Source organism: Mus caroli, unplaced genomic scaffold (assembly GCF_978045245.1).
Source record: "Mus caroli unplaced genomic scaffold, Mus_caroli_1 scaffold_7, whole genome shotgun sequence".
Lineage (NCBI taxonomy): Eukaryota > Metazoa > Chordata > Mammalia > Rodentia > Muridae > Mus > Mus caroli.
In genome coordinates, this window is record NW_028227262.1 from 112275133 (window position 1) to 112302956 (window position 27824).

Consider the following 27824-nt stretch of genomic DNA (forward strand, 5'->3'; position numbering starts at 1 on the left):
CTGGCTTGTTTCAAGGACAGCTCGGACTCTCAAGAGAAAGACTGGAAACACCAAGGACTTTGGAGGCCCAGTTTCAGGAGTTGGACAGTGATACTTGCACCATGTTCCAGTGGCCCAAGTGACTCAAAATGTCACCCTAGACTTAGGGAGCAGTGAGTGGATACCCCAAGTGTTAGTCCATTTTGGTAATCCTTTCTTCCAACAGGGATTCTGCAGACCTATTGACCAATCAGTTGTAGTCCCTTGAAGTCCAGGATTGTTTTTTGCTGTTTTCCCCAAGGCCTCTGTGGTATCTTCTTCTTTTTTTAGTCCGTTTTGCTTTATGCCTTGATTTCATGGTTTGGATTTTAAATGTTGCTTACATGCTAAAGACTTAGTGGCCAGCCTCCATTATTGGGAAGGGATAGATCGTTTAGGAATTGAGGCATAGCATAAGGAAGTTAGGTAACTCCTTGAAGGGGCTATTGGGGTCCCAGCATCCTTTGCTTCTCTTTTTTTTTTTTTTTTTTTCGAGACAGGGTTTCTCTGTATAGCCCTGGCTGTCCTGGAACTCACTTTGTAGACCAGGCTGGCCTCGAACTCAGAAATCCGCCTGCCTCTGCCTCCCGAGTGCTGGGATTAAAGGCGTGCGCCACCACGCCCGGCTTGCTTCTCTTTTCTAGCTGCCCTGAGATTAATGGCTCCCTCCGCCACATGTTTCTCCTATGGTATATTGCCTTGCCACTGGCCTAAAAACAACAGGGTCAACAGGCCCTTTGGAACTGTGAGCCGAGATAAATCTTCTTTAGCTGAGTACCATGGGCATTTTGTCCTAGCAACTGAAATCTAACAAAATTTCCAGTGTCATCTTAAGTTGGTTAAGCGTTACTGCAGGAGAATTGGGCCTGACCCCACTGACCTTTCCTAGATATCCACTCTGACAAGATGCACTTCTGTGTTCTTGCACGGTGGCCAGAAGAGTTGAGAGGTCAGCTGTTGGGTGACCTCTCTGGAGGCTGCCAAGGGTCTCTGGCTCAGGAGCAGCTTGGTCACTGTCTTTGATGCGGGAGATTTATTTGCATGAGTAAACAGGCTTCATTTGAACTGCTGGATCTCTTGGGATAGTGACCGTGCATTGTGGTAGATGCTGGGCACATAATTGAACTCCCTTGAATTTAAGCTCTTTTTATCCATCAGATGGTTTTAAGTCTTCGGGTTGGCTTGAAGTAGCTAAGAATTAATTTTCTGGTTCTTTGGAGGAAACAGGGTGTGGTGATTCTCACTGGGTCCAGTCAGGAAGCAGGGAACAGTAAACACCAGTTCTCGGCTGGCTTTCTCCTTTTCATTCAGAGCAGGACTCCAGCCTGGGAAACAGTGCTGCCCACAGTGAAGGTGGCTCTTCCTTCCTCAGGAACTGAGTCTAGAAAACCCCTTATACGCATGTTTAGAAGCCTATCTCTTAGGTGATTCTAGATTCTAGCCCTGGGGTGAATATTGACAGCCAGTATAAACCAGCAGTCCTCAACCTGTGGGTCTTGACCCCTTTGGGGATTCCAATGACCCCTTCACAGGTCACCTAAGACCATCAGAAATATCACACATTTATATTATGATTTATAGCAGTACAAAATTACAATTATGAGGTAACACTGAAAATAATTTTATGGTTGGGGGTCACCACAACGTGAGGAACTGTGTTAAAGGGTCTCGGTATTAGGAAGGGTGAGACTCAATGATACACCATCACAGACAGTGTCTGTTTGTTACTCGTATCTTTGCTCTTCCACGTTCTCAGGGAATGGTTAGTTACCTCCTGGCTCACAAACATAACTTTGTTTGCTCTACGTGTCCCTGCAGGTACTTGAACAGGCAAGCAGGGGTATCTGCTTCTCTTAGGGACCACTGGGGCTTGGGATGGTGCTTTTAGGGAAAATCTATAGAAAACAAGTACACAGGGACTGACATGGTTTAATGGCTCCTCAGGGCTTCAGGGTACCAAGTACAGCAGACTCTGGGAGTAAGAAGTCTCGTTGTGTGGCTGCTTCTTCCTCAGGATCAAATACCCTAAGTCACAAACAAAGAGTTAAAGCACAAGTTCATCTGATGTGTTTTTGCTTACTGTTCTATTTATGCTTTGGCATGGGGCAGCGATAAATGTCACCCACTTGTCATATGTCCCCAGCTTTCTTCCATGTATGTATGTTCTTTGATGAAAACTTACGAAATGGGTGAATTGAAATGGAGGAAGTAGAAGTTACTGGGGTTTCCAAAATAGTTTTCTTTTTCATTTTCTTTTCTTCCTTTTCTTTCTTTCTTTCTTTCTTTCTTTCTTTCTTTCTTTCTTTCTTTCTTTCTTTCTTTCTTTCTTTCTTTCTTTCTTTCCTTCCTTCCTCCCTCCCTCCCTCCCTCCCTCCCTCCCTCCCTCCCTCCCTTCTTTCTTTTTCTTTTTCTTTTTCTTTTTCTTTTTCTTTTTCTTTTTCTTTTTCTTTTTCTTTTTCTTTTTCTTTTTCTTTTTTTCATCCTGGACTCACTTTGTAGACCCGGCTGGCTTCGAACTCAGAAACTGCTGGCTCCTGCCTTCTGAGTGCTGGGATTAACGGCATGTACTACCATGCCCGGGCAATCTTTTCTTAAAATAAAAAAGAAAATACACATTCCCTTGAGTTTAAAGGTTCATTACACTGGTCTGGTTTGAGTCAGAAATGACCTCCCCTTGCCCCACCCCCACCCCCATATACACACCCATGGGAAGAAGTCAAGCCTGAATGGAGATTATAGCATGAAAGGTGGCCCTGGGGTTATAGAACCAGGCAGCTCTGCGGGTGGCCAGGATGTGGCAACAAGGACAAGGAAAACAATAGGGTCATGCCATTCATTAATTTATTAAGCGTTTGTTTGCCTTCTGCCTGGCTAGCACTGTAACCTAAGGCTTTCCCATGATAAACCTATGGGTAACATGATCAGTGGCCACACATATGAAGAGGGGAAGATGCGCAGAAATGCACAAATAACTGAAGGAGGAGGAGGCAGAAGGAGAAGGATAAGGAGGAGAAGGAAGAAAGGTACATTGGGTGCACAGCATTGTGAGTGGGAAAAGGCTGTGTTGTGAAAGTCAGAGAAGTTTTGCAGGAGATGAAAGGAACAAAATCATTCCACAGTGTGTCCACGGCAGGGAGGTTTGGTGACCTCCAAATCTCTCCATCACACTAGACTGGAGCACAGTGGGGGATGGGAAGAAACAGAGACAAACATGAGAATCTTCACGTCAGGAGGGATGGGGATGAAACACATACACACACACACACACACACACACACACACACACACACACGAAGTGGTAGTTGGAGTGACAGCCAGATGCTGCCCATGGAAAATGTCGCAAGTAAACCAGACGATCAGTTACTTGAAGATGTTTTATAATGAAAACAAAGATTCAGATATCGAAACCATACTGTACTAAGATTGTGTTTACTTCCAATTGCCATCTTTTAACTTAATCTCCCCACTTTCACCACTTCCTGTGGATAATCTTCTGTCCTGGAAACTTTAAATAATTTCCTAAGTATTAAAATGCATGGATTTTAATCCCAGTTGGAAATGAGAAGGCCAAGTCCCCTCACACATATTTCTAAGGCACTGAGTAATTTGGACATGTTTGTTTGGCTGGCGGGGCTCATGGGGAGATGAGGAGGTTGGACTAAAGAGTTAATCCCAGCATGGTCATTGAGACTGTTCTTACCTAGTGACATTTCCCTCCAGTAGCCAGAGCTGGTTCTATCAAATGTCGGTGAACATATGCTCTTCCTTCAACTATGTGATGGCTCTGTATACCACAAGAGTGGAAAAGGAGCAAGAATTTCTACATAGTGTCGAGTGAGTGTGTGTTAAACCACTTACAGAAAGGCAGGTGGGAATCTGAAAGGTCAGGGGAATATTGGTTGATCACAGCCATTGACTATGTATCTTTCAAGGGTGTTTAAAGGGAGTAGGTATGCACTTCAGTTACGGTGTCTCTCTAGCAGACAAGAGACCCCGGGTTTGATCCCAGTACCACATACAAAACTAGGCGTGAGGATACAACCCTGTCCCAGAATTTGGGAGATAGAGGCAGAACGAACAGAAATTCGAGGTTGCCTCAGGCTGCATAGGAAGTTTAAGGGCCAGCCTGGGATACATGAAAAGTCTCAAAAAGGTATGTGGGAGGACCAGAAAGTTGGAGAATTCTGTTTAATGCTCACTAAGATCCCAGCCTCCCTGGTTCCTGTAGAGGGGTCGGGTGAGACTGCATGGCAGAGCAGGGTCCCCCTGGAGCAGAGCGTCCTGCAGCTGAGTTCTGCTGACACAGGAGTGCCAAGTGACAGTGTGGAGGAAATCTGCAGCTTTTCCTCTCCTCCTCTGTAGGCTACAGGACTGTGCCTGGGTGTCTGGGACTGTGGGTATACCAGGAAAGTAGAGGGCAAACGGGGGCAATCGATCACCCTGCTTTCCAGACTTCTCGCCTTTCTCCTCACGCATGGCCAAAGAAGGCAGAGACATTCCAGATTCCTTTCTCAGTTTTAAGAATAACATTCACCCATGAGAGACCTACAGAGCTTGGCCAAATAAAACAATCTGTTTTGAGAAAACTCTCTCTTTCTCTCCGTCTCTCTCCCTCTCTCTGATGTCTCTGTGTCTCTGTGCCCTCTGTGTCTGTGTCTCTGTTTCTGTCTTCCTCTCCCCCCCCTCCTTCTCCCTCTGTTTCTTCTATGGTTCTGGGGATCTAAAATCTAACGTATTCTGGACAAGTTCTTGACTGCTGAGTTATAAGCACTCCACACTAAATGATCCATTTTAAAACCAGGGGTGCTCCTCCAATGTTTGGATGTAAGCACGAGGTGCCTGAGGGAAAGTAGCAACCTGCCTGCTGCTCCTGGCTGCTCCTGAATAAAACCTTCCCACCTGCTGAAAGTTTCCTGAAAGCAGTGAGCTGAAGACCTTTCAGGGAGGGCAGGCTCTTGAGAGATGACCCCTGCCTGCAGCTGCTGCTGCTTCCACCTCTGCTGGGCAGCTGTTGACTTTGCAGGCCGGAAGGGTATCTGTGATCTGCCAGTTATATCCTGAGCACTGTGTAACCTTTTCTCTTTAGGAAAAATAATACACAATTGGGACATGATGTCACTAAGTGCTACTACACTCCACCTCCTAGAATCATTCAACACTGTGGATGGATTTCAACCATCATCTTGCTTATCCTTTCTATGTAAATATAATAGATACTGTCTAGCACCTCAGGGTCAAAGGGTAGAACTCTGGTTATTCTGTGGAGGCTGAAAATAGCAGAACCCCAGCAGGGGCCTCTTGGATGGGATCTTCTCTCCATGAAGAGTGAAGAGTTTTTTACCCTGTGACTCACCAGAACAGCTTTGTTTATTCTTTAAGCCTGCACTGCATGCGCGCGCGCGCGCGCGCGCACACACACACACACACACACACACACACACACACACACAGAGCCCTCTGGTTTTCCTCCTGACGAGGTTGCATGTCTGTGTGATATCTCTGGCTGGTGTGAAAGTCTTGATGTTTTTCCACTCTGCAAAGGTCCTCTTTGTCTGACTAGCCGTGAAGTCCTCTCCTTTACTTGGTTGTCTGGCTGCCTGCTGTTTGTGAGCTAGTTTGCATCAACAGTTGCCTAGACACCATGTGAAGACAGGCTTGGGTAAAGACTTTTCCTTTTTTTCCCTCCTTCTTTCCTTCCTTTCTTCCATTCTTTCTTTCTATCACAGGTGCATTCTGATTAAGATTGGTGTTATAAATAGATCACTGTAAATATCCTGGCATTAAGGTACATGGAAGGCAAACCAGAACCCCATACATGGGGTTACCTCCATGTGCCTGTAGTCAACAATCCAGGATGGTCATAGATGACCCAAACCTTCCTCCTCCGCAACTTCCCTCCATGAAGACTCTGTGTTGTAAATTGCTGGCCCTTTTTAAAGAACATTAGCAAAACCAACAGAAAAATTTCAGACACCATTATTCATCTGCCAGCTACTTGGAGCTCAGCCAGGCTTGAGTGTGTGTGACAGAGAAGGCGGTGCCCCAAGTTGGTCATGATGTGGGAATGTGTTATATGGAGTGGCCATTAATCAGCCCAGTGATACACAGGTTTTCAGCAGAGCAACACTAGGAGCTGATCCTCTTTTAAAAGCAGTTACAGTGACTTAGAGGGACAAACTCCCTAACCCTGAATTCTGCTACTTCCCAGGAAGCAAATCATGATGGAGTCAAGAGGCATCAATGGGCACACTCTCAAAGTTCTTATTAAATGATTCAAGGATTCTTAAACTCCTGGGCAGGGAACTAAATGATTGTGGCCGGACCTGGGGTCAAAGGAGAAAGAGATGCCAGGAAACGATAGTGTTGGTAAAGTCAGCAAATATTGACTGAGCACCTCCTACTCACAGAATTTCCCTTATAGGTGGGGTAGGGTCACTGTCAAACAGTCAACAAAGTAGGAGTCAGATAATAAAGTCCAGAACAGATAAATGTTAATTTTAGATAATGACAAGAGCAAATGTGGATGATAAAACAGTTTTGTGACCCCAGGGTAGGCATAGGCACCGACTTCTGGAGCTGGCTTTTGATATGGGCTGCTGGGGGCCTGGGAGGGCTTTGGAATCAACAGCCAGGAGATGGGGAAGGAGGTGCATCGTGGAGGAGATAGAAATCCAGACGCAGAGGACGTGCAGGGCTTAGACAACAAACTATGTCCAAGTTTCCCAGATGGTCTTAATTGCCTTTGGGGGGGGACGCCTAGCAGGGTATTAGTCACAGAAATGACAATAAGGATATGTAGATTTTCCCCGTAATGGCTTCTTGCTATTTGCAGTGGTTACGTCCCACAAAGTCATTGAACTATCTAATAGCAGAGGAGAGAAATGTGAAGATTCTCATAAGCCTCTCATGCCAGCATTTTTATCAGCCAGTTGATACATAGTCTTAATAGTGTGTGCATCTGTTTAGAGACACCTCATTCAATGGGTTCTGCTGGCTTGTTTACACTGGACTACGGCCCAGAGCGCCATACCTTGTTTGGATGGCACTTATCTAGCCTGAGGATGGTTTCTATAAGGCACATCATCATCTTGCTTTGGGGAGCAAAAGCACCTCACAACTGTGCCTGGAGCTGCTTCAAACAGCAGACTGACTCATCAACAGTGCACAGATGTGTAAACACGACACTGAACAGACCCCGCAGAGGACACGGTTTCCGGTGTGAGGATGGAGTCAGGCAGCTGGCACCCGGAGCCTGAGCAGCAGTGACCGCTGTTTTCCGTGCTTTGCACAGACTCGCAAGAGACTCCCACTGATTTGGGGGGTGGCAAGTAAACCCTGGCAAGCAAATGAGTCACAAATACGGAGTCTCTGGGTAGTACAGAGTATCCCACTGTCCTCCTGACTGGTGGTACGTGGTTGACAGTATGGTAAGTGGCCTGCCGTGAATGGCGCTCTATTCACAGAGCCAAGTCTTGAAAGCCCTAGGAGGAGGTAGCTGAAAAGGCTGAGGTAGGTGAGAAACAGCCTCATATGTCTTAGAAAGGTTGAGGGCAGTCATTTGCCTTTCACTTAGGAGGGGGCTTCATCATGTGTTGTGGACTGTGCCCAGAAAATGATGCAGCTATAAGCTGACTGGAATCATACCTACCTCTACCTAAAATAATTGGCAAGTATTTTGCCCACCGTCCTGGATAGTGAGTCTTGACCCTTTCTCTGCTCACTATCATTTGGTAAGAATAGATATACATGAAAATCGTAGCTCATGTTGCCCACTCGACACAGACAGACATGGTTCTCTATCTACTTATTTCAAAATTGTACGTGCTCATGATGTTCATGCTGCATCCGTGCCTTCAGCATGAAGGATGAATTAGCTGTGGACTCTAACTTTTCATGGAAGGATGCTCTTGTGGGAGAACGTGGTTCTTATACTCAGGGAAATAGATGCTCATTTTCCGTCTCTGCCCCTTTCTGAGCTGCACAATTTTGGGCCCATTGTAGATCTTTTCTGGGCTCACACTTTCTCATTGGTAAACTGACTAACTCATAAGTCTGTTGTGAAGATTTATTAAAATAATATATTTAGCTATTTTCCTCGTTATGCCTCTGTGGCTAGGTCTTGGTGGACAGCTAGCTCTTCGGTGGCTTTCTAGATAAAATGAATGAATCATCCTGTAGACAGCGACCTTTGTCTCCCAGCTGCTCTGCCTGGAGAGGATCACTCCCAATCGAACCGTTATCACATCGTCCGTGTACCCTGGCTTCTGCATCAGTAAACACCTTAGCCTGATGTCACTATTTACTTTCTTCCTTTTAAACACAAATGTTCTATAGTACACACACAGGAAGATTCCCTTAGGTTCTTTTTCCCCTCTAATCTTGAGGGAGGTGTTGCCAGGTTTTTTGTGTCCCCTGTTGACTAAGGGGCTCAGGAACACTCACTTGGTATGACAGACAAATATGAAAGGGATGGGCAGCTACTGGTCTAGTGTGGTACCTGTTACATCAAGGGAAAAGTACAGTACCAGGAATGGCTTGAACCACAGGATCCCGACTAATAGCCAAGTCTTGGAGGTACTCGACAAGGGACATAAAGATTCCCCCTTTTATGATAATTTTGCAATTACATGATACTATATGGTTCTTTATACCTAATAAGGACATTTTACAGAATTTATATTTGATTTTAAAACTCTATTTATCATACTGTGGATTGGGCCCAGGGCCATGGGTATGCTAGGTAAGTTCTCTGTTACTGAGCTTCATTCTCAACCCATGAGAGTCTTTTAAAAGACTCTATGTGAAGTTAGCAGGTGGAACCAGCTACCAGAGAGCGTCATAAGGTCAGCCTGACAATGGCAAAGACCACAGGTCACCGTCTCATGCTAAGTGGTTCTGTCTCGCTGAACTTTGATAGCTGATATCTGGAGGAGAGAAATTGACATTTGTTTGTGTTGGCTTGACTTTTGAGATAACCTGGGTCCTTGATGGTCTCTGGACCCTGAGGTGAGCTGACTCATTGTTCAGCTATGGGGAGGAAAGGGAATTTTTATGGACTTGATTGGGTCTCTTTTCCATGTTATGTGACAGTCCTACCACATCTCCCATTATATTTGTTTGTCCTGTTATATTTCACACTTATGTAGACATATGCAATGTCCCATGTTTGTTCTGATTGCTGTAATTTCTCTAATGACCATCTGTTGTTTTGTGTATACCACAGAACAAAGACAATGCGATGCACGGAGCACACACCTAGGATCGGGTAGTCTAAAGCAATGGACGGGATGAGAAGTTATTGTAATAAAGCTACTTTTCAGCAGTTCACTAGCATTCATGCTGTCATAATCAATTCAGTAGAAAGATTCAAACTAGAAAACCCATGTGTTGAGCCAAGCACACTTTTAAACAGCCAAGAAAGCATTCTGAAGGTTTAATACTTGTATTGATTAAGGCTAACTAACATTCTGTCTCCTTCTGGTCGTCGAAACAGGTATCTGCTAGCGGGAGCCAAGTAGGGACACCAAAACTGTAACACATCTATTTTATTTTAGCCTTAAAGAGTTAGAGAGTTGGAGAATAGAGAAGTCATAGGTAACTTTTGTTCCCACCACAGTCTTTCTCTGGCTATTATCAATCAAGCCTGAAGCTTGGACACGAGCTGAAGAAAATTAATTGGATCCTGAATGGAATTTGGGCAGAATATAGTACCAGCCTCTATAGTGGATAAATGATTTTTTAAGTGTCCTGGCAGGCCCCAAGCTATAAGACAGTTTCTCTGTATATCTAGAACTTAGTCTAATTTACCCAACACATACTGAATTTGTCTTCTCTGTATTGAAGACAAAGAGGCTGGAGAACATAGTGAGATACCACGGAGGCCTCAAGCCAGTGAGGAAAGCAAGTGTGGTCTTGAAAGGTGCCTGGGATTGGGTGTAGAAGAGGCTTCGTTGAGGTCACATGGAGATCTTGTTCCTACATGGATCCAGGCACCAGAGTAGGTGGACCTGGAAGGGAAGTTACATGGAGGAAGTGCCAGGTTACAGAGCTGGTCACAGAGCTAGCTCAAACCAGCTGGAGGGAGACTGGTGCACGGTCAACTTGCACAGACAGGCAGAGAGAGGAAGAGGATGTGGAAATGAGTCTTCCAGAGGCATCAGCAGTCAAGCTGCGCTGTGACCAGTCTTAAGGTAGAATACAAAATGTCTTAAGCAAATATGTCTCCTTTGTGCATATCAAAAACCCCTCCTCCTTTCTTCAGTTTTCTTTGCGAATGTTTCTCTCAAAGGAAATCAACTTCTTGCTGCCCTGGACCATTAGGAAAAAGATGCACTCCCCTTCTCTGACACGCTCCTATAGCCCCAGATATACGCCAGGGCAGAGCAGCAGGCTTGCCAGAGGTGAAATTCCAGCCAGACTTCTTTTGTAGTTAGACTTCTCAGAGCGGTAAGTGACAGGATGAGAGGCAGACCTCAGGTTCAGGAGACAAATGCAGAAGGGGGAGGCCTGACTTTTCACACGGGGCAGGAGACCATAGACATGAGGCCCAATGACGGGTGTGTGATTTTTCTGTTGTTTCATGTGTTGGTCTGCCTGAGATACTGTGTGCAGCAAAGCCCCATAGCCTGGGTGACTTCAGTGCAGGGCTTTCTTACAGATGTGTAGGCTGGGTAGACCTGTCAGGAAGCCTGAGTAGTTGGATTTGGTTGAGGGCTCGGTTCCTGGCTCATAGCTACTAAGCGTGTTCTCAGAGAGGGAAAGGAAAGGGATCAGAAAGATGACTCAGCAGGTAAAAGCACTTGCCACAAAGCTTGACGATTGGAGTCTGGTCGCAGGGTTTCTTTCACATGCTGGAAGGAAAGATCCAGCTCTGGAAAGCAGACCCTCTGCATGTGCTCCAGGGTGGGCCTGCTCACCCCTTCCCCACTGTATAAATAAAGGAAAGCTACAAAATGGAAGAAGAAATTTAATAATGTAAGAGATATACAATAGAGGAAATTTAAGGAGAAAGGAAAGAAGGGAATAAGAGAGATAGGGAGGGAAGGGGAGAGAGGGAGGCAGAGAAGAAAGAAGAGAAAGAGGAGACAGAGAAGAGAAAGGGATGGATGGAGTGGGAGGGAGGAGGGTGCATGCTGTATGCATGTGTGTGTGGAAGCCCGAGGTCAGTCTTGATTGTTCCTTGGGTGCTGTCCACCATGTTTCTTGTTAATCTATCTTGTTAAAGATAGATTATCTTTGCTGTGCTGGAGCTTGCCCGTTAGGCTAAGCTGGATGCTGGAGGAGCTCCAGACACCCCTATGTCCCCGACTCTCCAGGGCTGGCATTACAAGCAACTGCCACACCCAGCTTTTTTGACATTGGTTTGGGGTATTGAAATTCAGATCTTCACACCTGTGTAGTAAGTATTTTGGAGGCATCTCTTCTGCTTCTTTGCAGGAGAGAACTTGTCCTATCCTGAGGGCCCTTCCCTTATGACATCATCTAAACCTGACAAGCTCCTGAAGGACCCATCTCCACAATGCTAGCACATTATGCAGGAGAGATCCAACACATGAGGTTGTGGGATAATTCAGTTGTGGGGTGGTTTTGTCTTTAGTATTACTACAAAGTACCACAAACATAGCAATTAGAAAAACCATGTTTATTTTGTCTTGTTTCCTATGGGCAGATGTTATGGCCTAGCTACCTCTTTTTCCACCTCTTACCACCTTTCAGTCGGGTGGCAGCTGGAGCCTCAGCCTCTGTAGAGTCCCTTCTTTGGGTTCACGAATCAGTTGTAAGCTGGGTATATCTTTGGGCCTTTTCCAGACCAGCAGGAGGGAAGTTTCTCTACTTGGAGATTGATTGATTGATTGATTTTTTTAAAGATCTCCTGGTTAGGACAGTGCTGGTGTCCTAGTTAGGATTATTATCACTGTGGTGAAACACAGTGACCAAAAGCAAGCTGAGGGGAAGAGGGTTTATTTGCTTGCACTTCCTTCCGCGTTGTAGTCCATCACTGAAGGAAGTCAGGACAGGAACTCAATCAAGCAGGGCAGGAACCTGGAGGTAGGAGCTGATACAGAGGTCGTAGAGGGGTTCTGCTTACTGGCTTACTCAGCCTGTTTTCTTATAAAACCAAAGGATAGCATCACTCACGATGGACTGGGTTCTCTAAGAAAATGCACTACAGCTAGATCTTATGGAAGCATTCTCTCAATTGAGGTTCCCTCTCTTTCAGATGACTCTGGCTTGTATCAAGTTGACATAAAAGTAGCCAGCACACCTAGGCAGGGTTGTCTCCTATTTAATGAACTAGCCAATGAGTTAGAACCTTAATTACATCTATAAAATCACCCTCATATCAACCTCACCGTCTCTGCCCTACTCTTTATTGCAGAGGTTACACACTGGAAAAGGGGCTAACTACATAGAGAATGTAGAACAGGGGGGCAGGGAGTTGGGGGTCTGCTTAGAATTGGGCCCGCTACAGCAGGCGAGAGAAAGTGAGTGGACAGGGTCTGTCTGGTGCCTTCGTTGGCAGTAATGGGGTGGGTATTTGGACTGTAGGATCAAGAATTTTTCTTTTAGAATTTTTCTTTTAGGTATTTTTAGTTCAATAGCACAGATTACCATGAGTGGAGACTTGGATTTACACAAGAGAGTCCATAGTAGAGAGATGCTGGCACCCTGGTAGAGCCTGCTTGGTAAGGAGCTGTGGAGGCAGGGTCCTGGGTCCTGCCAAATGGAGCCTGTACTCTCACCAGAACTGCTCAGAGGGTATGAGTCTTAATTGCTACTAATGTGGGGGAGAAACTTGAGGGGGGAATTTCTGTCCACTTAACAGCCTGTCAGAGTAGATGTGCTCAGTGACTTGGGGCATTAGTGCTCTGCAGACTGGCTGTGTTTTAAGCCCATGGCCCCCAGGGGGCTATTTATTTACTTATTTAACAAGGATGGAATATCCAATATCCACCCTCTGGACAGAAAACCGTTGCTTCTAGTCAGGTATCCTCACTGTTCTTTGTTCCCTGAGGTCTATTTAAACCAGGTTTCACTTAATTCTTTTAAATGGAGTCTGCCTTTCAAGGCAGGAAAACGTGTAGGGTGTGTGTGGAGTTTTTTGTGTTTTTTTGGGGGGGGATTGGTTGGTTGTTTTTTGGGGGGGGTTGTTTGTTTGTTTTTGTTTTTTGTTTGATTTGTTTGGTTGGTTTGGTTTTTCTCTGCTATCACAAGTTTGAAAGTTTCTGTTGCAGAAAATATAGGGCAGGAAAATCACACATCTGATTCTCTCTGTAGCTACTGTCCTCTTGTATATCCCACGTCCCAGCTTTGTTATAGGCACTTGTTCTTTTATCATTGAGAAGCCACAGGGAATTCATGTTTCTCAATGCATATATGTGTGAAGGCATTTGAAAATACTTTAGCCAATGGATTTCTGCCACAGCATTTTAAACAGTTACTTAGATGCCCTTTTAGTTATTTAAGAAGTCTTATCTGGGCCACTTTTGGTTTCACACAAGAGGTTGGTCGTAGTGCAGAGTGATTCACTCCATTAGGAGACCCATCTTGGTGACTGAGATCCTGTGTGTTAGTCCAGTACTCAAAGCTCGCTGGTGCAGCCTGTTTGCTGCTTGCAAAGGCTACACTGCTGTTGCATATTTTTTTTGCCTACCCCCTTCACCCCCCCCCAGCACCCTGCTCAGTTCCCAAGTTTCCTTACAGAGTTTTTAAATGCTTCTTTTGTGAGTTAGCAGCCCCAATAAACAAACCACTTTGTTGAATCCAGGAGTATTAACACTACCACAGTCTCCCAACTTGACCATGCATGGCAGACATCACGAGGTGGCCGGGTGGTCCAGCTGCACTTTGGTTTTCCACACACAGACTCTGTATACAGTTCGATGAACTGGGGGTTTGTCTTTCTTGTTTCCTTCTGAATAGGCTGCTGGGACAGAAAGCTGTTTAGAAAGAGGTGAGCAGAAGATCGTGGTAGCACCTCTTTAAAGCTTACTTAGAAAGCCTGACTTTGCCAATGAGAAGGGGAGGTCTCAAGGAATGTGGCTTGTGGATTCTAGTGGGGCGTCAGGCAAGGCAGGCATGGTGTCATCAGCTCACACATCCGTCCAGCTGAGTCTCCATTTTTCATTTATTATTATTATTATTGTTATTTTAGATGTGGTCCCATGCACCCTAGGCTTGCCTCAAAGTTGCTGTTTAGGGAAGGATGACCTTGGATTTTTTTAATCCCCCTGCCTCTGCCTCCTGGATGCTACGGTTACAAGTATGTGCTACACAGTTTCATGTGGTGCTGGAGATTAAACCCAGGACTCTGCCAGCTGAGCACTACCCCTGGCCCAGGGATCTCCATTTTAACAGTTACTTTTTGACTTTTTGGACTATACATGTGGTGATACTTTTGGTTGGCATCTTGATGAGAAAGGGGACTCTGATAGCATTTCATGCTCAGAGGTTTTATTGTGTGTAGACTAGACCTGAGGTGGGGGACTCGCAGAGTGGCCTGGTTGAGTACTCCAGTAACTTCAGAATCATTTGGTTTCTCCTGAGGAGTGGTGCAGAAAACATGAAACCATGGCCCTGAGCTGTCCTGGAAGTTGCCTTGCCTCTCTTTTTCCTGCTGCAGTTCGTCCGAGCCAAGGCTAGGAAGATCACGTTCCACGTATGGGACTGTAGGTCAGGGAGAAGCAGTACGGGGCTTTCGAGTCTCCACCCACACTTGACCTGTAAAAGTTGAGTCGTGGTTTAGTTTTGTTGATAAACGCCTTTCCGGCTGTTCGTCTCTAAGGCCAGCTGTGGGAATTATGGAAATCAGCCACTACTGTCCAGCTGTTAGCTCAGCTGTCCTCAGGGAAGCAAATTCTTTGCCAAGAATCCCAGAAAAGACCGAGGAGAGGGATTTGCAGGGAAGACTGACTCAGGCTTAAGATTTGTTTTCAGGCTATGTATTCCCTTAGGTGCAAGGGGACACTGAGGCCAACCACATCGTGACCACCTTCTGAAGGTCAAGGGCGTGAGAGAGCAGCTCCACCCTTACCTTATAATCTGAGAAAAGAGACCTAGAAAGTTTCAAAGACTCATCTAGGGTCACAGAAGCACGTAGTGACAATTTGTCTAAAACCAAAGGCCTTACATTCCAAATGGAGCCTTCTTCCCAGTACACGGGCAGACTTCTCATAATTTATTAGTGAAGCTTTGCCGACTTCCTTGCTAAAATATTCCCTGCGTTCCCACCAAGGCGTTGCATCGTGGCCCCATTGAAGCCACATGTGCTTCTTAAAGCCGTTGGCTGCATGGATGGGGGAGAAGAATGTGTCCAGAACCGCAGGCAGCTCTCTGACCATGCTGCCGTGAGCGGCTCTCCATCATTGTTCAGCCATGAGCAATACACAGAAACAGTACCTTAGGTTGTCTTCCACAGGAGCGGCTGGCAAGGGTCTCAAGGAAGCTGTTTGGTAACAAGTTTTAACATGTCACGCTTACATGTGTCCCAGACAGCCTCTATAGAACATTTTTGATTTGGTTGTTCTTAGAACAACCTACTAAGATCACAAGATTCCATTTATGTCCTTTCTTAGAAAGAGATGAATGTGACCTTTGCTGCTTAGAATCACATTTTTTTAAAAAATCCTTTTGGTGTGACCACTACGCTTTCTACCAAGCTGTTGTAGTTCAGTCCTTTTGTGCTGGGCTATGTCATGGGTTCCCAGTAAACCAGTGGGTGGGGATATAGATCTCAGGCTTCTTAATGGTTACTTCAGGTCATCTGAGGTTTTTTGGGTCTGCAGATTCACCCAAGCAGGAATTTGGCAGTGCTGCTTAGCTCTGGCCAGTTCCCTCATAAAAGTTTGGAGAGATGGTTCAGCAGTTAGAAGCACTGCCCACTCTTCCAGGGGACCCAGATTTGATTTCCAGCATCTACAGGGAAACTCACAACCATCTGTAACTTCAGCCCCAGGGAAATCCGAGGCCCTCTTCTGGCCTCTAGGAACCACTGCATATATGTGATGCATAGACATACGTGAAAGGCAAAACACCCACACAGCTGTACATACATATGGTAAAAATACAGGGAAACATTATTTTAAAGCATGGGTGGGAGGGTTGCATAACATTATAATTCCTGGCTTGAAGAGCACCGAGGAATACAATGGGCATGATTAAATTTGATTGATGGAGAAGCAATCATAGGGAAAGAGAGAAATGGCTAGAGAGACGAGATGTGGGCCTTTTGCAGAAAGGGGAAAAGCAAATATATCCATTATAAATTGATAGACTGACAGCCAGGGATGTAGCAAGTTGGTACAGCACTTGCCTCGAATGCACAAAGCCGTGGGTTGATATGCACAAGTGGTAGGTCTGACCACTGCATAAACTCTGTGCATGTGTGTGTGGGTGGGGGGGGGGTACCCATGCATGCATATCTATAATCCCAGCACTTGGGAGGTAGAGTCAGGAAGAGCAGAAGTTCAATGGCATGCCTACAACATGTGTGTGTTGAATTTGTTGTCTCTAGAAGTCTGAAAGGCAGATTTTATTTCTGATTTTTGGATGAGATAGAAAGTACCAGTGACTTGGCCAAGATTGGATGCTAAGGATAGCAGAGCTGACTTAACATACAGCCATCTCTCATGACCTAAGGGAGGACTAGTATCAGATGGCCTCTGAGATCACCAAAATCTGTAGACACTCAAGTCTTTTGCACAACGCCTCAATATTTGCATAAATCTACACACATTGTCTTATATACTTTAAATTATCTCTAAGTAACTTACAGAATAATGGTATGTAAATAGATGTCCATCATGTTGTTTAGGTAATAATGGCAAGAAAAGAAGTCTGTGAATGCTCGGTACAGAAGTGGTTGCTTGGGTCATTTGCTTGTTTTGAATAATTTTCAGCTTCAGTTCTCAGTTATTCCCAATTGCCGATGGAGAACCCACAAGCATATCCGTGAGTCCAGTGAGGGAAACATGGCTTCATGAGGCTAAGGTCCCCTGATGTGTGGTAGCTGCCATCATTCCAGAGGGAGGGGTCGCATATGCATAGAGTCTAATGGACCAAGAGACTGCATGGATGAACGCCAGAGCTGTGGAATTCTTGGTGCTCTTATCTACGGTGACGGAGCTGCCTCTGGCAGTGAGCTACTCCTCATACACTTAAACAAGACATGGTGCCTAGTACGTCTGAAACATCCCCACCCTCTGACATAGTTGGCTCATAAATCAAACAGAGTCTGTGGAATGTACAAACTCCATGACTCCTTTACCTTTTCATACCTGGCACCTTTGGCATTAGGTCTTGAGTTAAAGGTCAGATTGCATTGCAAAGCTGTAAAGATTCCAGAGTGGCAGGGGGCATGGGGGTGGGTGGAATTGTTTCTCGAGCCTCTGCAGTCGTTTGTCGAACCTCGTGTTTGGGCTAGCCTTGACTCTGACTCATGTACCACTTTTGGCCTCTATTTCTCTCGGGTTGGAATGATCAGACTGGCACACACAGTTTTCAGAGTTTCTGTCGCTATCACTGGTCTCTGACTTCCAGGCTGTGTTATCATACACAAGTGTTCAGGAGTGGCAGATGTTAGTCACTTAAAGTGGACTCAAGATAGTGAGAACAAGTATCTTAACTGTGTCTTCACTGAAGGATATCAGGAATACCCTGGAATGTTGGGGCAAAGCCCAAAGGTTGGTAATAGATGGGAGCTGGGGGTGGAGATGTGTGGGTGTACTGTCTGTTAAAGAGTAGAAGGAACCTAAAAGCTGTAGTGTGTGTGTGTGTATAGATATTTCTAGAAGAGATTGACCAAAACCCTCTCCCTATTTACTTATATCATGAAAATATAAAGGGGCTAAAAATTGCAAACTAAAGAATACAGGAAGGAATATCAACAAGGCACCAAACAACATCCAGGAAGAGACACTTGAGAGAATTTAGCTAGAAGATGGTAAATCAGACATTTAAATCCATTTAACTCCACCTATGGGTGAGTTGAGTTTAGACTAAGCTGTATTGGAGACTGTTTGCTAATTGTGGAAGAGTTAAGAATGTAGATTTCCTAGGCTCTGGTACCTAGGACAGACCAGGCATGGGGCCCCTCTGTGTTGCCAACACTCCCATCTAATGGTGGAGGTGATTCATCTGAACTTTGCCATGAAAGGAGAGAAAGGAAGAAGAAGGGGCTGGCCATGAAGATGGCTGCTCTCCATACTCCCCAAGTCTGTATGGCTCCCCTTAATAATTGGAGAGAAGAGAACTGCAGATTCCATATTGCTTTAGCATTGAGTTGTTAGCTCCATCGTGATTTTGAATGGCTTTCAGTAATGAAGGTCAGATTCAACTCCTTGCTAAAGTAGAAGAAGCAAGAAAAGGACACACAGGCTCAAAATAACCCAAAAGGCCTCCACTGTCTCCCCAGGCTCTGCTGCTCTAGAAGAATCCTAGGAGCTCTCTCTGTTACTACAAGGAGATGGTCCTGCTGAGGGGGTCCAAGTTAAACTTCTAAAAGCATTTCTTTGCAAAAACTAGCTAGAGTTGCTAGCTCTCTGGTACTGATGTGGAGGAGGGGAGGGGTGTTGGAAGTGTCAGCAAGCAAGCCAGAGACCAGAAATCCTGCCTTGCTCCTTCCAATTGCTGTCTCCACCCTCTGGCTTGCCCTAGTCTTGGGAAGATAGAGTAGTGGGGTGGGGGCTCTCTGTCTTCAGAAAAGCTCCAAACATTGAACATAGAAGGTAAACATCACTGTATCTTCTTGTTACCCCAACAGGGGAAGCAAAGGCTTTTGGTCAGGCTCTGAGGCTAAATCAGAAATTACTCAGACACACATTTGGGGGTCATTTGCAGCTGTAGATGTCAATGACGCAAGCAGAAAGCAAATGGAACTTGTTTGTGCTGCTAAAGGAAACTGCTGGAGCCCTGTTGCCGGGATCACCGATGGGCTAATCTTTCCTGAAAGTCACGAACTCGTGTGTGTGGTGTGTGTGTGTGTGTGTGTGTGTGTGTACACTAAGAGTAGACAGTCTTCAAAATGCTGTGCATTTTCCCCACAGCAAATTCAAGAAGAGCTGCTGTGAGCCATTATGGGTTGGGCTGCATTCATAATTTCTTATTTTAATGGCAAAAAGTTGTGTAGTTTAAAAGCTGTTTGTACTAGTGCATGATACCAGGCCAACAATATCTGTAAAAATTTACATTTAAATAATAGGTAAATGAAGGGCGACAAGAAATCTTGAAGAGTATTTTGAGGTTCAAAGCAAAATTAAACAAGAAACACAAAGAACTTCCCAGACAACTATATTCATGATCAGCATCCAGGTCAGAGTGACCCACGTGTTACAGTTGGTTTGCACTGGCACATTCTTCACACGAGGGTCAGCAGTTTATGTCAGACTTCACTCAGTGTTAAGCCTTCTGGGGTATAGACAGGTGTGTACTGACATGGGTCCGCATTCCAGTGCTCAGAGTTAACTGTCCCCCAATCCTGGTGTGCCCCTGCTCTCTTACATACAACCTACCCATGCCTTTATAATCCGATTAATTCTATTACATTGTTTTATGTATAAAGAAAAGCACACTTACATACAATATACTAAAGTATGTATGGCTTGAGACTTGGGACAGTTTCTGTTACTGCTAGTTGTATTTCAATAAAACAAATTACATTTGCCAATGTAAAAATCAAACCCAAGAAACGCATTACCCCCCCCCCACACACACACACACACACACATAACTCCTATTATAAGGAAAAGAGGTCCAAGGCTTGTCCCTTATTAATATTATCATTATTTTAATTTAGAGACATCTGTAAAGTGTAGTGCCACATACAAATTGGGGACAGTTGGAATTTTCTTGTAATGAGGTTTGACTCATCAGCCCTATTTATTTATTTATTTATTTATTTATTTATTTATTTATTTTTAACTTTTAACAGTGTTGCCTTCTTCCTTCGGGTTGCGGTGTGTGTACAGAGGCCAGAGTGGGAACCTCTCAGGTCTAAGGCCTTCAGAGGAGGGGACAGGGAGGGAAGCCTTGTGGTCTGCAGAGCCTGAGGACAGCTCCTTCTGCCCCAGGACAGGAGAACTGCTTTGTTGGAAGGAGGCCTCTGTTTCTAAAGTGAATTTGAGGCATGTCTTCTAAATCCCCACCCCCCTTTTTTCTGTCAGCTTGTCCCACCACATTCCCCATTCTGCAGCTCCAGTTCCTGGGCCTGAAGTGCTTGTGTATAAGGCTTCTGGCATTCCGTTTTGATTTTTGAAGTACAAAGACTTCTTTTTTTTTTCTGCTCAAGTGTACTCTTTTTCAGAACTAAGGTAGTCCCAACTTCAGGCCCACAGGCCCAGAGGACAGGAAGCTTAGTAAGTACAGATTGGGGACTTTGGGTGGCTGTCCCTGGGGTTCCTCTATCTGAACTCCCTTACCTGTTATACCTGCTTCACTGCCCCAGGGTATAGGTCACAGGGGCAAATAAAACAAACCCACAACAGAGAAGAGAACACTTTCCCTTCTCCAAAGTGGAAAAGCCTGTATGGCTTCATTTTATATTGCCTGCATCATTTTAGAAAATTATAGAGTGCCCTAGCTGAATGGGTTGCTAACCATGGCCTGCCAGTATTTGTGAGTGGTTACTATTATCTTTGCTGACTGTGCTTAGCCTCAGTGCATGGAATATCCCTCTCCTGTCTGGGACAGACTTCAGGGGTAGGCATGCCTGCGTAAGTAGGGTTTGTGTGGCTATGGCTGTGGGCGTGTCTCAGGCAGGATGGCTTAAAGCAAGCACAAGATTGTCCAGTAGATCTTTGAATCAAAGCAAGATACTAAGTATGGACCAAGTCCAACATCATCCTCTCTGCCATCCCTTAATATATAACACCGTGTCTATCGAGGTGCATAGGTACTGACTAAGTCTAATGATCACTACACAATTCCTCAACATACGTCCCCTAAACACACATGTATGCATGCTCCACACACACACAGATCTAAAAAGTGATGGGTTGACAGCTACAGGGTCCCAGCCTGCTTTCTTTTCATTGGGCTGTGAGCACCCTGGACTACAGGCCAGAGAATGTGCTTCGGAGCGTTCCCTTTGTGCTCCATGACAGTTCCATCTTCCTTCCTCCCTCCCTCACCTGGCCCCGTGCCTTGTCCAGAGAGCTGTATTTAAGCCCCATTGGATGAGAGGCCTCAGAGGTGAATGCCCTGATGGAGATAGTGGGAAGCCTATGCACCGCCTGCTTGAACTCACAATCCCTTGATTCTCTTCCCAACTCATTCTTTCTCCTGGCCCTCATGACCTCAGATCTTGGAGCAGGTGATCTTATTAGAATCAGGTCACCTTTCTAATCCCCTCTCTCTGTGTGTGAGGGTACATACGCCTCTGCATGCATGAAGACCAGAAGAGGACATTGGATGCATATCATTCTTTGCCTTATTCCCTTGAGACAAGGTCCCTCACTGAATCTGGAGCTAGGCTGGTAGCCAACAATCCCAGCAATCCCCCTGCCTCCACTACTATAACTCTCAGGTTATAGGCATATATGTAGCCACATCTGGAGAAGGACAAAGAGGCCATACCACTTGAGTTAAGCTGGCATGCAGGTCAGCCAGCTACATGGTAGACAAACGACCACATGGCTGGAAGGCAAGCTTTAGAGAAAGTGAAGGAGCCCAAAGTACCAGAGGAAGCGAGTTTAGAACAGAGATGGGAAGAAGCAGAAAGGAAAAGTCTGTGCTTTTCTGAGTGAATCAGAAAAGTGGGGTGACTTTAGAAGCCATAGGGCTTCAGCCCTGTAAGCTGCTGTGCTGGGCAGGGGCTGGAATTCTGAGAAGATATAGTAAGTCCATTATCTCTGTAAAGGGACCATTATTCTATGTAGTATAAGTTAATGTAAGACTGCCTTCCTAGGGCTGGCCTCATAGGCTGCTCATTGACCTGTCCAATTGAAAGGTTAGGTCTCCATGCAGGCCAGAGATTTCAACCTCTTGACCAGAAAAAAACAAGTTTTCCCTTAGAGTGTTCTTATGATTGATGACATCATTTATAAACCTTTAAAGGGAGTCACCCAGTATCTTCACTGAGCTGGATGAAGCACATCATGTTATGAAGTGGGGTTTAGCCGAGTTGCAGCTCAGATGACTCTGAACTCTGTAGCAGAAGTTCCTCCATTTCCTCTGCCCATGGACCATAGAAGGCATCACATACTCTCAGTATTTTAATACAGTTTTCATGTGCTCATTGGTAGATGGTCAGTCTGTGAGTCTGTCTGCTTAGCATTAGAGGCAGGCAGCAGTGAGACGGCAGGCTGTAATAAAAAGTACACAGAGCATGGAAGCCCTTGAGCTTGACACCCTTCATCAACAGCACAACCCTGGACATAGTACTTAAGTCTCATACGCCACAGATTTCTCATCGATCCAGAGATGTGTCTCTCTTGTAGGAGAAGATCTGATAGGTCAGCCACTCGGTTCCTCAGGCAAGCCTACCACACGACCTAAGCTACTGTGAAGAACTGTCCATGTATCTTGACTGTGAGGCTCAAATAGCTCTTTCCCGGGAGAAGTAAGGTGGGAAAAATCCCATCAGTTAGAAATAGGAGGACCTTAGTTCAAGGCCTTATGCTAGATGAATGAGATATTGGATTGTGGATTGCTAGGCAACTTCACAAGAGTGCTGTGATCTTGGAGTATGGAGAAGGCTATGGAGTCAACTAGTAAAGCTTGGTTAATTAATAGGCAGGGTTCCTCAGAAACAATTAAACTACATCTATATAACCCCTTGAGTTGCTTGTTAGAGTATCTGAAGGGTCCAGAAGGTCTCCCTCTTTGAGGCCCGCTTTGTTCTTTTCTCCTATTTTGGACCACCAGACCATAAAGCCTCTATCTGGCTGGCATTAGTGATGCACTGATGCTGGCCTGAGCTCTGTACCAGCAGCAGGACGCTGTCCTGTCCTATACATCCCCAAGACCAAAGCTGTGGGTAGGTCCACCTAGAGCCATTTTGCTGGTCTGAGCCATGGTGTCTGGTGATTGAGCATGTTTCTTTAGTCCGTGGCCCCACTCAGTGGTTACCTTTGTTAAGATCCAAGGTGAGTGGTTAGGCACTCTTAGTCCTTGCTTCCGAGGCGTTTCTTTTCCCCAGAGGGGGAGGTCGTGATGAAGCGCTTGTTAATGACTATGAATTTTTCAGGGCTTCCTGTCATTAGGGCTAAATTGTTTCATAACATAATAATCACTGTATCATCCAAAGTAGGGGGAGCCTGAGGAGGGCGAACACAGCTAGGAGGTTTTATTATTGGTTATCAAGAGGATGCTCATGAAAACATTCATTAGTGCTGCTCCAGAGAAAGAAAACAGGGTGTCAACAAAGCAGGCCAGCCTGGGCAGCTTCTCCTCGCCTCCAGATGGGCCGGGATGCTAGAGGTTGAGTAGAGCCGGCCTAGCTGGCCAGAGTTGACCTTGCAGCTTGGGACATAATTGCAGTTTGGAAATGGGCACACCGTGTCCAGTTCTCACTTTTGCATATTATGCTTTGCACTATTTACTTCTTTCTGTTACTGTGATTTTGTTCTCGAAGGGAGCTCCGGCAAATACCTCACGATTGTCACCACCCGTCAATCCATCAGGCCGGAAGTGTAGGCTGACTAGGGAACCATACACTGACCTTAGCTTACTGTATAACCAGAAGTCTGGTTCAGATCTTAGCCTTACAGCTGTTCCTCACTGGACTCAGCTGGTTGCAAAGAAGGTTCTTGGATCCCCACACATACACATGATGCAGAATTTCCATCTTCAGTTTCTCCAGATAGTTTCTGTGTATGAAGAAGTTTAAGATAGGCTGGCCCTATCGTAAGTGGCCATGCCTTGCGTAGGCCTGGGTCTTTTCTGTCTTATTTCTTCCTTGTCCCTGGGTCCTCCTCAAGTTTGACATTTGGTAGCTGCAAAAATCTTTGACTTTTCTTCTCACCTTGGATGCAACCTCTAAGGACATTGTTGGTGTCTGAGGACAAGTGTGGTACAGGAGGCAGGATGGTGAGCGGGAGTGGAGCCAGCGTCCTGTTGAAAATGGAAGTGTATGTAGAATTATAGGTGCTGAGGATGGCTTCAAGATGGAGATGTTTTTGACACTTGGAAGTTTGGCAGTATAGATTCAGAATGCTGTAAAGCTTTCTATAACATACAGAACTACCCCCTTCTCATCCCCACCACACACACACAAACACACACACACACACACACTACTAACATCACCATGACCACCATATGTGTCTAGTCCAATATGTCAGAAATGCACTGCTAAACACCCTACAACATGCAAAGCAATCTTCCCTAACCCCTGCCACACACACACACACAATCACACACACACAATCACATACACACACTGCTACCATTACCTCCACACCAGAACTAGAAGAATTGTCTAGTCCAGCATGCTGAGAGTGCAATGAGAAATGTGTAGGGAAGGTGCTTAGGGCACTGGAAGCACATGCTTCCTCCTTGTCCTTCCCTCCCTCCTCCCCTTTCTCTCTCTCTCTCTCTTTCTCCACCGCCCCTTAAGTAGCTCCCTTTTCTCTCTCTTCTGCTGAGAGTTGGGTATATTCTATCCAAATCTTTCTCTGATTCGTCACTTTGTCTGTCACTCACATTCAAACATGGGTGCTTCCTTCTACAAACTAACTTTACCTTCATTGTTTGGAATTAAAGTTGTGTACTAAGGGCGTGATTGTATTCAAGCCAGAAGGATTAAAGGTGTGTGCACAACTAGAAACAGCTTTTTTTTCCCCAGTAAATAACACAATCTCAAGGTTCACAGTGCGATTAGATATCCTGCAACAGGAGAGAACAGAGAGAAGTGGGCTGTTAGGTACTTACCACTATTGCAATGCTTGCTTGCCTAATATGATCAACTTACAAAGAGAAAATGTTTCCTTTGGCTTCTGTTGTAGAGATTCCTTTGCATAAATTGCCACTTTGCATAATTGATCTCTTTGCTTAATTAGTTTCTGCTGATGCTGTTGCTTTGGGCAAGTCAGCATTCCTTAATGTCGAGGTGCATGGCAGAACAGGACTGCTCATTTCATGGCTGAAAAGTGAAAGGGAGAGAAGAAAGATCCCAGGGTCCCCTTTAAGAGCATTTCATCTATGACATGAAGGGCCCCTGCTAGGCCCCGCATTCTGGCTTTACAGACTTTAGGGGGAACATTCTAGATCCAAACTAATAACACTACCTCTATTGCAGGGACCTTACGATAGCCACTCTCACACTGTGGAAATGGAGGATAGCTTCTCTCCAGCCCCACCGTCGTGGTTTGGTGTTACTAGTGGAGAGTGTGGCTGATCATTGCAGCGATGGCCCTCAGGGAATCACACTATCCTCCCTGCACACTCGTCTGCAGTGGATTTTACCATTTTTTCTCCCAGGGATTAGAGTTGTGTTGTGCCATCCTGTGGCCCTAGGCTAGCTCATCATTTGCTGTGGCTAGAGAGTCCATGAAGACTGGATGTATGATTCTGAGGTCATTCATCTTTCATGCTGTCCTTGATGGAAGATTTCTACTATTCTGTCGGGGAGCACCACCTAGCTTCCTTGAGTGAGGGCCCAGGTGTCCAGCTTGCTAGCTCAACCCCTAGCCAAGCATACAGTTCAGGTGTGACTGTACCAGGGCACCTCAATAAAGTCAGTTCCTCACACAATCACAGAGTGACAGGGAATAATAAATTATGGTTAATTTAAACCAGTGAACATTGGTTGTGTTTGCATGTGTATGCGTGTGCACAGGCCAGAGGTCAACCCTAGTGTCTTCTTTAAGGGATGTTCACCTTGTCTTTGGGGTTCTTCAATTAGGTCTGATTGGCCAGTGATCCCTGGGAGTCAACCTGTCTCTGAATCCCCAGCACTGGCTTTACAGATATGTGCTCACCACATGTGTGCTTTTGTGTGTGTACTGGGGATCAAACCGGGTCTCCATGCTTGCGCAGCCTGCCATCTACCAACAGAGCCTTCTCTCCAGCCCCACTGCAGTGGTCAGATGGACAGAGATAGACAAATGGAACTTATGCTTATGAGTGACTGAATGTCTGTTTGCCTTGCGGTATGTGTGTGGGGTGTCGGATCAAGAGTCAGAGAACCTGACCTCTTCCCCCTCTGCTTCTTGCAGCACTTCTCGGAGCTCCTGGACGAGTTTTCCCAGAATGTCCTGGGTCAGCTCCTGAATGACCCTTTCCTCTCAGAGAAGAGCGAGTCAATGGAGGTGGAGCCATCTCCAACATCACCAGCGCCTCTCATCCAGGCTGAACATAGCTACTCTCTGAGCGAGGAGCCCCGGACTCAGTCACCATTTACCCATGCGGCTACCAGCGACAGCTTCAATGACGGTAAAAAAGCTGAGAGCAAGGAAATTCTGGGGGCCTCGAACCTTTAGACTCTAGCTCCATGAGGAGATGTGATGCTGGCTCTGTTATTGTTAGCATCCACATTAGACACACACACACACACACACACACACACACATACACACACACACCCCTGCTGCCAGGTGCTAAGGTAAATGTGAAGAGGTACAGCTTGAACTCTCCTGTGCTAGGCTACATCTCCGGGGAACTTGCTGTCACCAAATCATAGTGCTCTCTTTAACCCTGGGTCTTGGGCAACAGCACAGCCATTTGCAATCATGCTGGCCTCCTGGCTAATGATACCCTGCAGTGTGTGAAGCCAGTTATTTTAAAGAGTCAATCATTTTTCTGACAAAGGATTTTTATGATCATCTTTATGATCATATGAGAAACTTTTCCAGCATTTTCTACTGACCCAGCACTCTTGGTGAACATTACCTGACTCCCTTGTTGGTTTCCCCTTTGTGCCTTTTCTCATCAACTGATGCTTGTCATTGTTGAAGGACTGGCTTTTCTAACTAAGATGCTGAGGTGTTTTGACCATTACTCTATAAGCCTTTCTCTGCCATCTTTTCTATCTGCCCAGTTCTCCATGTATGTGTGCATTCATACGCATACATGTGTATGTACACATACACAGACACACACAATTGAACTATGTCTTATTTTCTTAGAGGGGTACCCGGTTATTTTACATACTTTGAGTAGACTGTGATGACCTTGTTCCCTCTTCTCATTCCAACATAGGACTTTTCTCACATGGCCATGACACAATGGTCAAAGACTGACCCTTAGGTTTTGCTCTGAGCCCCTTCTGCCATGTCTTACCCATCATGTGTGTACGGCAGTGTCTTTTACAGGTAGCTCCCACGTAACATGGTCCCTCATGCTTCTCTGTGGTTAAAGGCCAATGTCTGTATCCAGCTACACAAGGAAGGGACTGCTCCAGCAGAATTCATTACCAGCCTCTACAATAATCAAACTTCTTTCAGGACTCAGAAAGTCATGGGTGTGAAAATCTCAACTCTTCTTTAGGATACATTTTTTTCACTTTTGAAGAACCACACTGATCAACAGGAGGGAAGTGTGCTCTCATATGCTCGGTACTAAGGGTGCTGTGAATCTGCTAGTGGATTCTCTTCTGCCTGCTGGAGCCTCAGTCAGATACTCTGACTTTCCTTTTTCTGTGGAGAGTTTAGGCGAATGCGGAGTTAGCCCTTTCCTGTAGCCTATCAGTTGTTCCCACCTTAGTTCCGTAGGACGAGGTGTTTCATCTTCTGGGAAAGAAAGGAAAAGAGAGCCGAGCTAATTGGAGGACATAACGGTGTTTGGGAGTTAAAATGAGGTGTTTAAAAATCTCAGAGCAATGGCTACCGCATCTCAGCCAATCATGTTCTACTCCCAATCCCTGCCCCCTA

The 27824-nt window shown here is 45.5% G+C and overlaps 1 protein-coding gene across 2 annotated transcripts in view; it reads left to right on the top strand.

Annotated features, from left to right (window-relative positions):
- Nucleotides 1-27824, top strand: part of Creb3l2 (cAMP responsive element binding protein 3 like 2) — a 116518-nt gene that overhangs the window by 36067 nt on the left and 52627 nt on the right. For both annotated transcript variants that reach the window (XM_029478328.2, XM_021164591.3), the window contains exon 2: nt 26172-26388. In XM_029478328.2, the coding sequence (XP_029334188.1) occupies nt 26172-26388 (217 nt within the window). The remainder of the gene's footprint in view (nt 1-26171; nt 26389-27824) is intronic.